Here is a 19,327-nt window from a genome sequence, read left to right on the forward strand (position 1 = left end):
GAAAGAAAATAAAGTTTACGTTACAAAGTTCTGGTCTGCAAATGAAGCCTTTGTTCGAGTCCTCAGTGAGTGTCATGTGCCGGAGGCTAAATAAACTTCAGAGTTTAAAACAAGACTTGGTAATTTGTGAAACTTTGTTCAATAAGCACCCTAGTTTCCCTTCTTATTAACCTTTAGTTTTTATAACCTGGGATATTAAGTTTGCCACGAAGTTTATAACTCCGACAAATAAAAGTCGGATACCACATAAAATACAATACATAGATAAATGCTCAGGTTGACGAACTTAGTTGATTTACCCATGTCAGTCCGCCTGTATGGACATTAACTAATCCCTCAGGTTTTGAAATATCGACCTGAAATTTTGAAAACTGAAAATATCGGTAAACTATATCATAAAGTTGCTATACAAATGTCCAATCAAACTCAAGTCCTTGAAAGGAAAACTTTTTTATTTGAGAATCTATCATTTGCGAATATACAGTATTGTTCAGAGCGGACCACTATAGCATATAGCTGCCATACAAACTGACCGATCGAAATCAAAATAAAGATCTTTTTACACCCTTTTATACTATTGTTTTTATACTCTCGCAACCTGTTGCTACAGAGTATAATAGTTTTGTTCACTTAAAGGTTGTTTGTATCACCTAAAACTAATCGAGTTAGATATAGGGATAAATATATATATGATCACGATGAAGAGACGAGTTGAAATCCGGGTGACTGTCTGTCCGTCCGTCCGTCCGTCCGTCCGTGCAAGCTCTAACCTGAGTAAAAATTGAGATATCTTTATGAAACTTGGTAGACATATTTCTTGGTACCGTGAGACGGTTGGTATTGCAGATGGGCGGAATCGGACCACTGCCACGCCCACAAAACGTCATTATTCAAAAACAAATAAATTGCCAGAACTAAGCTCCACAAAAAGATAAATACTCTTATTTGGTATACAGGATCACAGTACGGATGGGCATCTGCAGTTAAATTTTTTTTTTTAAGTGGGCGTGGTCCCGCCCCTAATAGGTTTAATGTGCATATCTCCTAAACCGCTAACGCTATAATAACAAAATTCACTGGAAGCAAATGTTGTTAGAATTTCAACCTATCGTGTGAAAATAGTTGAAATCGGGTGGCAACTCCGCCCACTCCCCATATAACGGTACTGTAAAAAACTACTAAAAGCGCGATAAATCAAGCACTTAACACGCCAGAGACATTAAATTTTATCTCTGGGATGGTATGAGATGACTTTGGAGAAATCGAGTTCAAAATTAGACAGTGGGCGTGGCACCGCCCACTTTTAGGTGAAAACCCATATCTTCGGATCTGCTTAACCGATTTCAACCAAATTCGGTGCATAACGTTCTTTTCATATTTCTATGTCATAGTGCATTATACCTATTAGGGACGGGAGTCTTGTATCTTATTGCGGAGCTTAGTTATGGCAATTTATTTGTTTTTGATTAATTGCATTTTGTGGGCGTGGCAAACATGTCTACCAAGTTTCATAAAGATATCTCATTTTTTACTCAAGTTAGAGCTTGCACGGACGGACGGACAGACGGATTTCAACTCGCCTCTTTATCCTGATCATTTATATATATATAACCCTATATCTAACTCGATTAGTTTTAGGTGATACAAACAACCGTTAGGTGAACAACACTATTATACTCTGTAGCAACAGGTTGCGAGAGTATAACAAGAAAATTTACAAAATTAATTGGTAAACTATTTTTTAATAACAATTAATTCAATAAATAGTATTAATAAACTAAAAGTTGTTATTTCCTTCGAAGTTATTAACAAAGCGCCGCCAACTTTGCTGTGCTTTGCTTTAAACAATAACTCACGCCAAATTTCGTCGATTTTGTCAAATAAAAAAGTTTTCCAAACAAGATATATGGCAGCTATATGCTATAGTTGTCCTAAATCGACGATTCGGACAAATGAGCAGTTTCTTGGGAAGAAAAGGATGTGTGGGAAATTTCAGATAGGTTTCTCTAAACTGGGACTTGTTTGCGTGTATACAGACGAACATAGCTAAATCGACTCAGCTCATGCTGATCACTTAAATAACCATACATTTATTAAAACGTTCATAAGATGGGTACAAAAATACTCATAGCTTTGTCAATTTTACTTCAATTGAATTGAAATTTGACACAACATTCTTAAAATATTGTGCATTCATATAGGACAATAAATATTAGAAAAAATAATGTTTAACCCTACAATAACAACCTCTTAAGGGGGCTAAGCAGTTGTAACTCAAAAGGCTTATTGTCAATTTTCATATCTATTGTCCTGTTATGAGCCCGTTAGCAAATGGGTCTGAGAAAGCACTACAGTTCTTACAGAATCAACATTTATTTATCCAATAGTTCGGCCAATGAGTCGGAATTGTTCACGACGTGAGGTGTAATGTTTTGGAAAATTGTGAGTGATTCTTCTGTAAGCTCAATTCACATGTCGTTTCAATAAAATCTCTATGCTCTTATGTATGGCTTAATAAATCCACTAACTTTCATATAAAGGGTGTTTTTTTTTTTAGAGAAATAGAACATTAAATTGCAATGAAACAATGATGGATTATTTGATTGACATGACTTTTATTTATCCGCAAGATAATCTTGTGGCATTACATTTTAAATATGATTTCTAGCATATGACCTCCACGGCTGGCGCGGATGTAGTCCAATCGGGGCGTCCAATTTTCGACGCCTTTTTCAACATTTGTGGTCGTATATCGGCAATAACACGGATAGACCATGACTTTACATAACCCCACAGAAAGTAGTCGAGCGGTGTTAAATCACAAGATCTTGGAGGGCAATTCACAGGTCCAAAACGTGAAATTAGGCGGTCACCAAACGTGTCTTTCAATAAATCGATTGTGGCACGAGCTGTGTGACATGTTGCGTCGTCTTGTTGGAACCACAGCTCCTGGACATCATGGTTGTTCAATTCAGGAATGAAAAAGTTAGTAATCATTATCTCTATACCGATCACCATTTACTGTAATGTTCTGGCCATCATCGTTTTTGAAGAAATACGGACCAATGATTACACCAGGCCATAAAGTCAGTTTTTCTGGATGTAACGGTGTTTCGACATACACTTGAGGATTAGCTCCACTCCAAATGCGGCAGTTTTGTTTGTTGACTGTTCAACCAGAAGCGCGCTTCATCGTATCATACGATAAAATGAACGTAGCGCGGATTCCGTACAAAACCATTATTTTCGAAATAAAACTGCACTATTTGCAAGCCTTGTTCAGGCGTGAGTCTATTCATGATAAATTGCCAAGCCAAACTGAGAATAAATTACTTTACAGCTGTTAAATCGGTCGCCATCTTGAACATAAATGCCAACTTAAAGTTCATTACCTCGAAAAAAAAAACCGTTACATTCCAATCAATCCATATTGTAACATAAGATGCCTGATTGCTAAGTTACTTTATGAGAAGTTTGGCATTTCAATTTCACAAACCTAATTGCTCACTTCGTAACTTAACGCTCGTCAAATTACTATGAGATTGTCGCAGTGCAAACTTATTTATTAAACATTTGAAATTCGAAGTGCCTGCTTGTACTTCCAACCACCTGGCACTTCGGCTGTTTAGACCCAAGAGCTGTTTTCTTACAATCTTTGCCCGTGCTATACACACAGCTGCTGCTCACTAACTTGTAATTAGTAGAGTTTATAGTTCTTTTATGACCCATCCGGGATGTATAAATTGTTATGTACTCCCTCTAAGTGTAGTTGCGCACTTAAGTACATTTAAAAAGTAAAATTTCTGCGGTAAAATTAATCTAGTATGAATACATGTAAGTAGTAATTAGTACTTGTTCACCATTCATAGTTTCGCAGTGAAGCAAGGTATTTTCAATCTCATCAAAATAGAACGAGAATATTTCCTTAAAATAGTATTTTACTCCGCACGGAAGTAAGTAATAACATTCCAGCTTTCCATACAACGAGTTGATTCCGATCTTTCAGTTTCAATGGTAGCTTTTTAATGCTATAGTGGTCCAATATCGGCGGTTTACATAAATGAGCAGCCTCTGGAGAGAAATAGACTATTTAGAAATAGAATTTTTTATATATATATATTATAGGGTCTCCAAAGTTTCTTTCTATGTGTTGCAAACTTCGTCGTAAACTTAATATACCTTGTTCAGGTTATGATAAGTTAAGCGTACTCTGTTCAGAACTTCGTCTAATAATTAGGATTAATTTCATTAAAAATAATAAAAGAAAGACAATCGTTAAAAAGTTAACCTAACAGTTGTTTGCAAATCTGAACCTAATCGAGTTAGATATAGGATAATACAAGGTTATATGATTTAAAAAAAACACACTAATCGTTAAGGAAATTCAAATATTTTTTATTTAGTATGAAAGTAAAATTATGTTCTGAATTTAACATCATTCAAATTGCCTTCATGACTTTTTTTGCAGAAACGATTACGATGAACCCAGTTTTCGAGTACTTTTTGCATTAAATGAAGTCGTATGTCAAGTAGCGCATTCAATATTGACTTCTAAAGTTTGAAGTGGGTCTGTTTAATTGCTGAAGACCAATGACTTTAAATAACCCTACAAGACGTAATCTAATGACGTTAAATCACAACTTCTTGGAGGACATTCTACAAGTATGTCACAAAAATTCTTGAAATTATCGAATCTCCAAACTTTTCTCGTAATAATTCGGTTGTTGCGCGTGCTGTGTGGCACGTTGCCCCGTCTTGTTGGAACCAGATGTTGTCGAGATCAACTTCTTCCAATTGCGGTCATAAAAAGTTGATCAACATCGATCCGTAACCCCTCCTCTTTGACAGTAACGGTGTCACCAGCTTCATTTCGAAAGAAGTACTGACCGATGATTCCACCGGACCCAACACCACATCAAACTGTTAATTTAGGTGAATGTAATGATTGTTAATGAATAATTTGTGGATTTTCTTCGCACCAGAATCGACAGTTTTGTTTATTTACCGCACCACTCAGATGGAAGTCAGCCTCATCAGAGAAAATAATTTTTTTCAAAAAATCGTTATCGTTTTCAAGTTGTTCTAATGTAAAATCTGCAAATTCACGACGTTTGTGGCTTCAGTCCAATTGTTTCAGTTCTTGAGTGAGAACAATTTTATACGGATACACGCCAAAATCTTTTCTCAAAATCCGCCAGGTTGTGGTTTGAGATAGTCGCAATTTTTGACAACATCTTGGAATCGACAAATTGCTGCCTTCGGCAACACTTGCCTGGACGGCAGCAACATTTTCATTACTTCATTTATTATTAATTTTAAACAATTCGACGAATAGCGAGCACAGGTAGAAGTTCATAACTATAATTTAAAGTGATGTTATATGGGAAATAGGCGTGTTTGTAATCCGATTTCACCCATTTTCGTACTACAACATAGAAATATGAGAAGAATATTATGTACCGAATTTAGTTGAAATCGGCTAAGCAGACCCCAAGATATGGGGTTTCACCTAAAAGTGGGCGGTGCCACGCCCACTATCTAATTATGAACGTGGATCTTATAAAATAATCTTATACCATCCCAGAAATAAAATTTAATCCCTCTGGCTAGCAAGAAACATCTGTACCAAGTTTCATAAAGATATATCAATTTTTGCGCAAGTTACAGCTTGCACAGAAGGACGGACAGACGGACGAACGGACAGACAGTCACCCGGATTTCAACTCATCTCTTCATCCTGATCATTTATATAAATATAACCCTATATCTAACTGCGATTAGTTTTACGTGATACAAACAACCGTTAGGTGAACAAAACTATTATACTCTGTAGCAACAAGTTGCGAGAGTATAAAAACTACAGATCATGACATATTCAAAATAACCGAAGCTACACTTAGGAATCATATCATCCCTATTGGAAAACCACGCTCCTAATACTCATTATCAAAAGGTGTAGTCCAATTTCAGCCGTTTTAGATTAGATTTGCCATTCTTTAAAATTAATAAGTAAAGTTTTATTTCGATATCTTCATTTATATATTTCAAAGCGGTAGAATCTAATGGAATTGAAAAACAATTTAATTATCAAAGTAGGTTAAAATCTCTAGTAGTAGTATACATCATTTAAAAGCTTTAAAGTCGATTTTGCATGTCAGAAATTCTTCTTGAACGCTACAAACCGAAGGTTTTTGCATCGGATTGTGACTGATGACGAGAAATGGATATACTGCGACAACTTTACGTGGAAAAATACATTGAAATCATTTGTTATGACCGTTGCAGTATGTACACCTGCTCTCACTGGAATACGGTTCCCATCACAATAAGGTATCCAGCGCGAATATTGATATAAACCAAATATTCGTTCTCCAATTGCAGCTTTTCGTGAGCTTTTTAATTCTACTATTAATACTAATTATTTATGAACAACCATTACAATCACCTTAATTGAAAGGTGTGGTTTTTGGTCTGGTGCAATAATCGGTCCGTACTTAACTCGAAATAAAGTTGGGACACCGTTACTGTCAAAAAAGAGCGGTATGGATCGATGTTGATCAACTTTTTATGACCGAAATTGGAAGAAGTTGATCTTGACAACATCTGGTTCCAACAAGACGGGGAATTATTACGAGAAAAATGTTGAAGATTAGATAATTTCAAGAATTTTTGTGACATACTTGTAGAATGTCCTCCAAGAAGTTGTGATTTAACGTCATTAGATTACTTCTTGTAGGGTTATTACCGAATTGTTACGAGAAAAGTTTGGAGATTCGATAATTTCAAGAAATTGTGACATAGAATGTCCTCCAAGAAGTTGTGATTGAACGTCATTAGATTACTTCTTGTTGGGTTATTTAAAGTCATTGGTCTTCAGCAATTAAACAGACCCACTTCAAACTTTAGAAGTCAATTGAATGCGCTTCTTGACATACGACTTGATTTAATGCAAAAAGTACTCGAAAACTGGGTTCATCGTAATCGTTTCTGCAAAAAAAGTCGTGGAGGAAATTTGAATGAAGTTAAATTCAGAACATAATTTTATCGATTGTTCGTCAGACTAAATAAAAAACATTTGAATTTCCTTAATAAATAGTGGGTTAAAAAAAAAAAAATTAAATCACTATTATTGGAAAACCCGGTAATTACTTTAAAAATCGATCAATTCGTAAGAGATCTTAATGAATAAAAGAGTATATCTTTAACCGATACATATGTGCTCTGGTGTCAAAAATGGATGAAATCGATTCAGTTTTTTTTCCCTCGCCTACATATCTAATCTAAGGATGTTGACTTCCATTTTCTTTTTTTCCATACAACGAATATAATTATTTCTGTTATTGGGTCTATTGAATCCAATATTGAATATACTTTTATAATATTTGTCTCTTTGACTGAGTTTGTATCGCATATCACGATGTGGGCTCAAGATGTAGCAGTAAAATATAGTATGAATATTGCGATTAGCATTATGTTACTCGGCGCACAATAGGTCGCGGTGCAATTAAATTCATTTCTAAAATTATGTCGCTTGGTAGAAAAAAAGGAGCGCTATCTATATGTACATTCCCCCAGCACTAAAATGATAAGTGTTATGTTGTTTTTAATACAGATATTTCCGATATAAAGAAAGATATGGCAATGAGGCTAAGTGTGCCCATAGACCAAAATAAAAAAGTAAGAAATTCAAACGTGATTGTAATCGATCATGTGTTGGATGCAAGCTTTTTTATTGCAAAGTGATTTACTGTCAAATTTCAAAATCTGCCACAGCCTCTTCATTATCATCCGAAACCATTTAAACTTTTATTTATTTTAATACTGATTGCATTCATTTAGTCTTCTAAGGATGGGGTGACAATTTGTGTACATCAGCGATTTAATTTATTTGCACTGAGTTCGTTTGAAGATTATGTCCTCAATTCAGAATCGCTTTCCAATATGTGTGTCTTCATGATATATGTTATATAGGCCATTTACACAAACAAATGTAAGGCTTACCAGCTACATATGTTTGTAGGTAAACAAAAAGCTTGCACGATATTTTGCAAAACATATTGTTGAGCTAGCTATTTATAAGAGCAAGTCCATATATCGAATGTGAACTAAACAGACGAAGTAAATTGATTTCAGATTAAAGAAATTGTTGCGAGCATGCACAGTAACACATATATATTTAGGTATGTAAGTATTCTGGTGCACATATATAATTCAACGGGTCTTTATATGCGAAATCCGAAGAATAGTATTACAAAAGGATGCTTTCGTGAAATGGAATTGTGTTCGCACATGAGAGTGGAGTAAAGAAAAAATTTTGCGACGCATGAGAACGCAGGAATAATTTCGAATAGATTTCAATGCTAAAGGCTTGCAAATAAGTTTCTTAAAGTACATAAATAAATAGTAATTCGGATAAGATTTGATTAGATAACTCAGCCAAGCTGCTGGCATTTGTGGTTTACTTTTTTTAGAGTTCTTGGAATCCAAATAAACGCTAAACATGCTTAGTTATATTTGCTCTAGGCTAACGCAAGTTAAAATTTCGATGAGCGTAATCAAGTCTCCTAGAGAGTTATCGCTAGTTATATGTAACAGCGTGTTTAAAACTCTTGCATACTTATGTCGGAAATTCAGTGCCCGCATGATATATTTTTCAATACTAAGAAGACACAGCATTTGCATACTTATGTACGAATATATGTACTACATACATTAGTATAGCATATATCCATATATGAATTATAAACAGTGCGTTCAAAAAATAACGTTTTTCCTTTACGCGATTAATTTGCGAAAAACTGCCGCAGCAGCAGCCCTTCTAACGAAGCATCCTAAAAAATGGTGAAGTATTTAAGTACAAGTTGTACAATTTGAAGATGAGGTATAACCATTATGGAGAAATTAGAAACCCCTACATTCAAAACCACACATTGGAAAAAGGTTGCATTGGGCGCAGGAAAATATCAACCATGATTGGAGTAATGCAATATTTACAGATGAGTCAACTTTTGTATTGTTCAACCCCTGTTAAACCTGTGCCTGATTATGGATTCTTCTCTGCTCATGGATTTGGGATTTTGAGCTGCTTCACAGACAACCTTAACTCCGTTCGAATTAGAAAATTGTATATAAAGGGTTTACTGAAACAGCATGCGGGTTAACTATTAACGATACCACATACAAAGAGCATATTAAAGGTCAAAAGAAAGGTGTAAGTTCGGTACAAAGCCACCACAAGAAATTCTCGCTAAATCCCAAATTTTTAATAGTGAAGATTCGACAAAAGATGCCTAAAAAACATCTCGGTCATTATACAATGGCCTTACCAAGTTTTATGTAAAATTTCATACACAATTAACTGTGTGACGGATTTAAATATAACTTGATTCTTGACATTTTCCTCACGTCTTCTTGAGTATGTTTAAGTTTGCAAATATAAGTAATTGCCAACACTAATACTTTCAAATTTAAGCACAACCCAGATATCAAAATAAAATTAGAGCTAATGGAAGTCCTGGCATATGCAAATTGTAGGTATACTTTTAATTCCGTTTACTGATTATGAGAATCTGCCTTCTTCTGGCTGACTTTATGCGCACTACCTGACAATATGTGAGATATTTAAAGTGCTAGACCAGTCGAGGATTTTAAAAACTGGCCTATATACTCGTACGATATGAAGAGTAAACTGTGGATTCCAGACCAAAGTTCGACCTGTTTTTGACCGCCAGTCAATACCAGTTATGAAATCACATGTCCAAATATAAGTTTGTAACTAACATAAAATGTCACCATTTTAATCAATAGTTCAAGGACATTTAACTTTAGTTAAAAAAACCTCCATCGGAATATTGAGCACAACTTTAATTCACAGACATTATAATATCCATATGTAAATAAAACTGAGTCTGCAGACACATTTTTACCAGGATACTATATTTATAATACACACATCCATACATACATATCTACCTGCCTACCCGCATTTATGTGTGTAAGTGCCATGGCAGACGCACTTGAAGCACTGTAAGCTGAGTTGAAGTGCCACTTATTAGACTTTTCCACTGCAAACATGTTCTATGGATATTAAGGTCTGCTTAGGGAAAGACCAAACGCACTCGTGTCACATATGGATATACAAAAGCATCATTGTGCAGAGGACTGCATTGGGTTGAATGTATTATTTTCGTGCTTGTTACAAGGGGTTTCATATAAAGCGTCAAAGTACAAGAATATCCTTTATACAAGGTGTATTCAAAAAGTTAGGGCTACGGCAGTGTAAAGTTCCTTGTTTTTGTTTGTTTGCTACACCTGGCTTTTCGCTTATTTTTGTTTTAGATGTTTAAAAAAGGTGTTTTTCCTATGTTTTTTAATACAAGTATATTCAATCATATATTTAATTTAAACAATTCGACATATCAAAGATACATATTCAAACAGTATTTTGCGAAAAGTTCTTGCAGTTGACAGCGTAACTTATTATTAGTTCATCTAAAATCAAAAAGTGCAGTACATAGTACAAAGATTAATCTCGTTTTGGACGAAGGAAAAAATAGTTAATATTTGACAGATTTTTAACAAAAAAATAAGTTTTTTGGTCAAATTTACGCCATGTATTGGACTGAAAAATTATTTGTAATAAAAAATAAAAACATTTTGTTCAAAGACTAGATAACGTTACTTCAAACTTTTCATAACTTTTTAAAAATTTGGTTACAATGACAAAATAAATTGAGGTTTGAGATAAACGCTTTTAAGTGCGAAGCGCTACACTGACGTGGCCTGATGGGCGGAACTTCCAAAAGGTCTATCTCTTTGAATTTTACTCCGATCGATTTGAATAAGTTTGTTAGAATATTTAAACATAATGTTCTATTTAATAAAACAATATAAACAAAATCAATTTTTTTTATTTATTTTCAAACCCATTTAAAATTGTGTCTTAGGAATAGAAAAAAACACTTCAAATGTGGAAAATTGTTCGAAGTGAGTTTACCAATACTCTTCTAAGAAGAACCGACTAATTTCACTCGTCGTATCACCACGTCAATGGCTGATGAAAGCTTTAAATGAAAGTGAAGAAAATAGTGTTGGAGGCTGGTTACTGATTATTTGGCGTGCAAGTTTTTTGGGCAGGAGATGAGATAAGAGAAACTTAGTCCCAACCTGTTTTTACGCAACTAAAACTGAAATTTGCTCCTACCACTACGTACACATACATATTTCTTTCATTTCTGAAAAAAAAAATGTACAAACTACATATGGTATATAGGTATGATTCAAAAATGGACCTATTCTGCGAGGGTTCAGTCTCAGTTCCAAATGACAAGGGGTTGAAATCACTAAGGTTTCATCTTACCTGCAGTTGGACAATAATTGTTAGAAAATACGTTTCCGATTGAATGAGTCCAAGATAAAATTCTACTTTTTGATGCATTTGTTTTTAGAGATAAAGTAATATATGGCTAAGCTTTTTCATTTGCCAAAGATTATACACTGAATAGGGTATATTAAGTTTGCCGTGAAGTTTGTAACACCCTGAAGAAAACGTCGAATACTCTATAAAATATATATATCTAAATGATTATGTGCCGCTAATCTGAACAGTAGTGGCATTGCCTACTCTAAAAATATAATGCTACTGGCATGCGCAGCTGATGTTGACATCGTAGACCTTAATAACAGAACCGCCAGGGCAACCTTGCCCAGCCTAGAACAAAAACAAGCGAAAGTAACTGGAGGCCACACACCTTCTTGGAAACTATGTCAATGTTGGCAGATATAAATTTAAAAAAGTTGAGGATTTTGTATGTCTAGGAATCAGCGTAAATTCCACAAATAATATAACATAAAGAGATTAAGCGCAGAATAACTCTTGCCAACAGGTGCGACTTTGGGATCGGTATTCAATTGACGAATAAAAGTTACTCTTTATACGTCTCTGATTATTCCCGGCCTATAATATGGCGCAAAAATATGAACCATGATGAACCGTGATGAGAGAGCATTCGAAAGAACTGTTTTCCACAAGATCTTTGGAGCGATGAATATCGAAGATGATAGAACCACGAACTGTATGAGCTCTACAGTAACATGTATATAGTTAAGTACATAAAAATTATACGAATGCGCTGGTTAAGCCATGTCGTTCGCAATAAGATTATGTTCCATCTAAAAACTCTTTCGATCTATCTGAACTTGAGATGTACAACTGGCGTGACCTCGCAAAGGATAGAGGCCACTGTCGAAGTTTTGTGTTCTCGGCTCAGATCGACCCAAAGAAGAAGAAGAAACGATCAGCATAATAAGCTGAGTTAATCTGATTATGTCCGTCTGTCTGTATATATGGAAACTATTCCCACAGTTTTTTATATCAGACCACTATAGCATAAAACTGCCATACAATCTAAACGGTCAAAATCAAGTTCTTGTATGTAAACTTCTTTATTTGTAAAGTGGGTACCGAGTCTGCAGCTAAAGTTAACATTTTTTTTTCGTTTTATCTTTGGACTTGTTACCATTTTAAAAATTTTTATTCGTTTTTTATTTCGTTTCATAATCGGTAGCTTTTTACAACGCCATAAGTTTTCGCAGTTTTTCATTTTCATTACATGCTTTTTTTTATGTTGCCCTCTGATAACCCATGAAAATAAACTAGCGAAAAGATTTTACTTACCCAACATTCGTATTACTGCTTTGCGTGACTGCTGGTGGCGAGATTCTCTGTGCATAGAGCCCTTTTGAACGCCTGGAGAGAGAAAATAAATGAAGCAAGCGTTAATGTAAAGGGCTTCTTATGTGGGTGTGCTCTTACGCAAATCTAATGGGTTGAGAAATAATAGAGTTAAGCCAATAACTGGGCATAACAAGGTAACATAATGTAGGGATAAGTATTAGCGGAAAGAGTACTGCCAACGCTTATCCTAGCATAACATCTTATTTATATGCTCATCAACCAACCTTGCCTTACTTACTTGTGACTAACATATATTCTTCAAGTTCATCAAATTAAAATACTAACTAATTTAAACTCTTACTCACCCAACTGTAGTGTCGTGCTAAAACGTATCTGTGCGCCCATCTTGCCATACAAGATTATTATCAGCAGCATCGGTATGACGAAGAAGAAGCAGAACGAGATCTCGAAAAGTGGAAACTCATCAGGGTAATGCGACATACTGCAAAACGCGGACTCCGGTATTGTCGTCTCAGCTATTCGAAGCAGAAAGAAAAAAGTTTTTGTTATAATTACGTTGTGAGTGAAGTGCGTAACATATACTCCTAATTGAATTGAAATTCTCCAATTAACCAGAAAATCGACTTAACATAAAATGAATAAAATATTTATAGACTGCTGTGACTGACAGTGTTGAGTAGATTTTCAACATATTTCGCAAACGAATAATTTGCTTGCTTACTTAAGGGATAATTCAAGTACTGTATATCCGTGAGCAGACCGAATGGGATGGCGCCTAACAAGCTGAGAATCCAAAGCGCGGCGATGATGCGAACTGCGCGCTTAAAGCCGCTCATCGCGGTCAAATGCAGAGGATGGCAAATGGCGAGGAAGCGCTCCATGGAGAAAGCGACGATTGTGAGTACGGAGACGTACGTCGAGCTGCCGATTGAAATGCAATAACAATTATTACAACAATAATAATTACAATAAAATAATTATAGTGATGGTGAAAGCATTACATTAAGGCAATAAAAGGAATGGCAAGATAATGTTTTTAAGTAACTGTAGTAATAATAATTGAATATTTTATCGAAATTCATAATACGATGCCTCTAGCGTCCATTTAACATTCATCATCAATAATATTTCACTGATAATACCCAAGGCGGCTACTTACGCTTCTGAGATGAATGCGCGTATCTTGCAGAAGGGTAATCCAAATAGGTAAGGATATTGATGCCAGTAGAGGAATATTTCCGCGGGCAAGCCTAGAAGCAAATCAAAAAAAAAATTCTTTAGACTACATTTATTATGTAATTTATAATATTATATATGTATTTAGCAATTAAAACTCGATAAATGTATAAATCAAACCAAAGTGCTCCCGCGTGAGATTATGCGAACTTTAAGTTTAAAAAAATACCTAACATTTTCTAACTTCAGCTGTTTGGATACTCCCATATGTATGTATGTATCTGCGTGTAACATTTGTTCATTTTGGAAAGTTTTCACATAAATTATGCACGCTCTGGCGTCGCCAACACAATTCAATAATCTAAATCAATATAAAACTTGGATTTTCGCCGGTCACGGCGGGTCAATGGTGCAAGCTCGTAAATCTCGCGCAATTGACAACCAGCACTTAAAATGTGTGCGGAAAATACTTTCAGGACGAATAATAAGTCTCAGAAGGTTCCAGACCACTAAGCTTAGTACAAAATATTTAAATTGCAAAATCCTTAAAGTTATAGGCCCGTTCACTTTAGTATTTGTTGAGACTGTGCTATTTACACTAAAATAAATGCCATGTTAATAAAATTTGGTAATACGGCTTGTGGTTTCTTGATGTCTCTTGCAATATAGAAATTTGAATTTAAAGTTATTCTGGTAGCGCAATGATATCACCTGAACTTCCCTTCCTAGAAGCAATATTGTCAACCAAAAACTCGATGATTTATCTCTATTTACCGATTCGCTTGAATTTTCATCCTTCAACTGAAATATTTTTATATATATTATATTATATAATAAGAAGAGTAAAACATTCAATTTTCACTGTCAAGTTTTTTACGTTAAGTTAGAGACGTTTAAAAAGCAAACTTTCTTTATTGCCTTAGCGTATTGCAAAACATAACTTTAAATAAATTTTTCCGTACTCGCTGGTCATTGTGAAATGCTAGGCTTAATTGGCGTAAAAGCAAGGGGCATCTGTGGGTTGAAAATTTGCAAGAAGTCGTCCCTTAAATAAATTTAATGTAGATACATATCTCACAAATCATAAGAGCTACATCGACCCAACTTGCTAAGAAGGAAACCTTTAGAAACATCATACAGTGTGAAAATGGGTGAAATCGGATGATAAACACGCCCACTCCCCACATATTTAATATGAGAGCCAATGACGTTATGTTGCAATTTTATTTAATCTTTTCATGTCTGAAGTTCCGAAAATGTGGACTTCTTTAACTAAAGCTGTCGTTTTTTTTGAAAATATCGGCCGATCTGTGAAATTACCTAATGAAAGACAGAGATCATCTTTTTCTGGATCGTGATGCCAAATATGGATAATATCGGTTCAAGGTTTACCCTAACCCCCATAAACCTAATAGTAAGATTTTAAAAATTCTGGTTGAGCTTATACCTTATAGTCAATATGTGAGACATCTTATATAGGGTGATCCATTTCGAGGTTCCCTACTTTTGCAAAATCTTTAAAGAAAAAAATTAGGAAAGTTCAAATTTAATGGGGAATGTTTATTATCATTCGAAAGAACATTCTCTGGCATTTATTTTTTGAAGATTATCTCTTTCAAATGTTGGCCGCGGCTACGTCTCAGATGGTTCATCCGTTGGGTCCAATTTTTTATGAGTTGATCGAGCATGTGTTTTGCTCCAAGGCCTGAATCGACCCGTTAGAAATTATGAGAGCATCGCTATCTATTAACAGTGTGGCCTTGTGCCTAAAAGGAAGAAATCGTGGGGTAGTGTTGATTTCTATAATCGAATAGGTCTAAAATTCATGCCCCTAATGTAATGGCTTTCGATTATTAGGTTGCCTTTTAGCTGATATATCCAATATATTAAATTAAGCCCCTTTGGTTAACTTTTTACCCTATATATCTCGTTTGAGTTAATTATGTTGAATTTAATAAATATTTCGGATAGGAGGCGAAATGTAGTAACCAAACTAAGTGAGTAAATTAGTAAGATATTAAATTTTATTGTAATTCATCCAAGATTTCGTCAAATATTAAATGTTGAAATTATACGCATAATTTATTTATTATAAAGCTTTGTCAATACCGGAAATTAAGCCCAGCATTTAATTTTTGCATATGAGAGAGTTTAAAAAGTTCGGTTACACCCGCAGTTAGGTTATCTTACTTGTGTTTTAGTGAATTTATATAGTCGACACTCCGTCGTCTTAAGTTCTAAGATTTGAAAACTGTTAAACCGTTAGAATTTTGTTTAGTCCCAAGTTAGATTAATATATGTTAGCCTAGCTAGGTAGAGTTAATATCTGACGACACATCGGCATATGTTAGCCTAAGATCAGTAAAATCTTACATTTGCCGTTCGAAATAAGAGGCGAAAATAAGTGAAACGATTCTACCAACCTTTAACGAGATTCATTTTGTTATCATTTTATACTATTGCAACATATTGCTACAGAGTATTATAGATTTGTTCACCTAACGATTGTTTGTATCACCTAAAACTAATCGAGATAAATATGGGGTTATATACATAAAAATGAACAGGATGACGAGACGAGTTGAAATCCGATACCATCTGCCTGTGCAAGCTGTACCTATAGTAGAAAGGAACATATCTTGATGAAACTTTGTACACATGTTCCATGGCAAAAAAGTGAGGACGAGTTCGTAAACAGGCGTAATCGGACCACTGTCACGTCCACAAAACGGGGTATCAAAAACGTATAAAGTACCATAACTAACAATATCACACTAGCAATATTAATTTATCACACTAGTGTGAAAAAAGGTGTAATCGGATGATAACACCGCCCACTTCCCATTTAACAGTTCTGTTAAATACTACTAAAAGTGCGATAAATGTACAAATAAATGCGCCAGAGACATAGAAGTTTATACCCGGTGGTATGGTATGGTACGAAAGACCTTGTGTTAAATTCGAACGATTAGAGTGGCACCGATCACATTGAGGTAAAAGTCCATATCTCGGGTTCTACTGGACCAATTTCCACCAAATTTGGTGCATAACATTACTATGACATTCCTCTGTTACTTTGCGAAAATTCCATATGATTTTTACACTTTTCTGTATAAAAACCAAACACCAATTAAAAAACTCGGATTCAACTTTACACATGTAACTAGTTTGAGTCATTCCATCCCAAATCTAAAAATTGTTAAAATCGGATCATAACTTTTCAAGTCCCCATATACCGAATATGGAGACCCCAGTACCTGTTGCTAATTTTTTACCGGAAATATCGGTCAACTTGTGAGACATATTATTGTAATTCGGGCAGAGTTGCTTCCCAATAATTCTTTTAGCCCCCGTTAGACTAATAGTAAGATTTTCGAACTTCCGGTTGACTTTATACCGCTTACATCGATAAATAGGTGAGTTATCTTAATAAAATTGAGAGAAAGTCTTTTCCTAATAACGGTGTATCCCTGAACCTAAAATGAATAAAATATTGTTAAAACTTGCCCTAGACTTAATATAACTAACAAATCTTATGCACCTGAAGGTATTTCCTCGCAAGTTGCAAGAGTATTAAAAGTTTGGTTGCACCCAAACTTAGCCCTTCCTTACTGGTTTATTAGTCCCTTCGAGTTTGTAGCCGCGGCAAATATTGTTATAGGGCAGACCTATTTTCAACGCATGTTCACCAAATACTCCGTTATGGTAGCCGAAAGTTTGGATGTTATTTTCCTGGACCTATTTAAGAAGTACATATATACCTCAAGCTCTTTTCTTGTCATACGTAGGTCATATGAAATTGTTTTCGTTGCAGAAAATTTTTCTGTGTCCAAGAACCCTGTGGAGTTACTCTACCAGTAAGCTCAAAGATTTGCTACAATTGGTGAACACGCTGGCGGTGTTTATAAATGTGTTGAAATTAATTAAAATTTATAAATAACTAAAAATTTGCTAGTATTACTACAGCTAACACAAAAGCAAACTCAAACTAAAAAAATATTTTACCAAAACATTATAAAACCAACTTTGGAACAAAGAACGAAAATTCCTTTGTAAGTGATGATATGCTTCGAGACGCCCATTGTTAGATTTCGGTCAGAAATATACCAGTTCATACTATAATAATTTTAATTTTGTAAAAAAATACTAATTCTGAAGTAACTGCATGCCCTTTTTAAAACAATTTTCGTAATAGTAAATGCGAATCTAAATATATCTCTGACTAGTTCTTATCCTACCAGTTCCTGCTCTTGCTGGTTTAATGGTTTACTGCAGGGTATGCACATTTGCAGCAATTTATATGTATGTAAGTGTATTTTCTTAATCATTGAAGAATTTTACGATTTCTTTATGTCTTCAGTATCGCATCCTCGTGGCTTTGATGCGAGATTACAACAGCCTCTTAACAACAACAACGTGTTCATGTGTACCATTTTAAGGTGAGCATTTAAATATGGCACATGTCATGTGTGTTTATATGTGTGAATAGTAAATTTCATTCGTGTACCTTTTGAATATTAATCGCTAAAGTTTCACAACTCGAAATCGTTTTTTTTACGTTAACCCTACTTAAAAACTTGCAAATAGTGGAAAACATAAAAGAAACGTTTTGCGCATTTAAATTTAGTATGCGCGCATATAAAACGGTTAATTTTTAAGTCAAGATCTAATTAATTTGAGAAACCTAAGCATTTGCGGTCATTGACTCGTAACTGATCCTATTTACAGCACTTTATACTGTTTTTTGCTTTTATCTCGCATTTCTTATGGAATAAATTTATTTTTCCTTTATTTGTTGTTTTGAGTCAGGCACTCTAAGCATTAATTTGTGCCGTTTCAGACAGGGATTCAAAAGAGTCTGATGTTTTTCAAATTTTCTTTTGGTGTGGCTCTGGGCATTCACACGGTCAAAAAGAGTCCAACAACTCGAGTCTAGTTTTTCTGCATTCCTTTTCACAAAATTTTCGTAAATATTTGTGCGGTTCGACTGCGCAACACCGCGCAACACTGCGTGCTGCGTATTTCATTTGTATGTTGAGATGATGGTCACACATTTTGCTTACAATAAATTACCATGAATATGGTAGAACAATATGCATAACACAAGTTTCAAAGAAATACTAAAGATGGGAATTTCCTAATCCACAAGAATGTATTGAATATCCGCTACTAATATTTTCAAGGCCAAATTTATAATAGGAATTTCCTAATCTTTAAGTATTAAAAACTCATAATTTCTTTACTCCATAATCTATATCTTAATTTTCTCCTTATTTCCAATTTTCATAATATTTCTATTATTCTATGCATACGTATTTGCATATTACATAAAAAAATAGATAACAGAACTCAAATTTGCGATCGAATTCATTTGAAACCGAGCGCTCTTGCAACCATTCAAAGAATTTGAAAGTGAAAAGGAATGATGAAAAGGGTAGCAGCGAGCTGTTACGA

General features: G+C 34.7%; 1 protein-coding gene across 13 annotated transcripts in view; it reads right to left on the minus strand.

Moving 5' to 3' along the window:
• CapaR (Capability receptor) overlaps nt 1–19,327 on the minus strand; it is a 165,337-nt gene that overhangs the window by 98,440 nt on the left and 47,570 nt on the right. For 12 of the 13 annotated variants that reach the window (XR_011397124.1, XR_011397123.1, XM_070112021.1 and 9 more), the window contains 4 exons: nt 13,857–13,947; nt 13,419–13,618; nt 13,042–13,212; nt 12,677–12,748 (listed from right to left, as the gene is read on the minus strand). Coding sequence is in view for 10 of the 13 variants with exons in the window: in XM_070112021.1 (XP_069968122.1) it covers nt 12,677–12,748; nt 13,042–13,212; nt 13,419–13,618; nt 13,857–13,947 (534 nt within the window). In the remaining 3 variants the exon portion in view is untranslated. Of the gene's footprint in view, nt 1–2,595; nt 3,804–3,860; nt 4,070–12,676; nt 12,749–13,041; nt 13,213–13,418; nt 13,619–13,856; nt 13,948–19,327 lie in introns of those variants that run through there. The other variant, XR_011397125.1, reaches the window with a different exon arrangement.

This window comes from Bactrocera oleae, chromosome 6, assembly GCF_042242935.1.
Source record: "Bactrocera oleae isolate idBacOlea1 chromosome 6, idBacOlea1, whole genome shotgun sequence".
NCBI classification, from domain to species: Eukaryota; Metazoa; Arthropoda; class Insecta; order Diptera; family Tephritidae; genus Bactrocera; species Bactrocera oleae.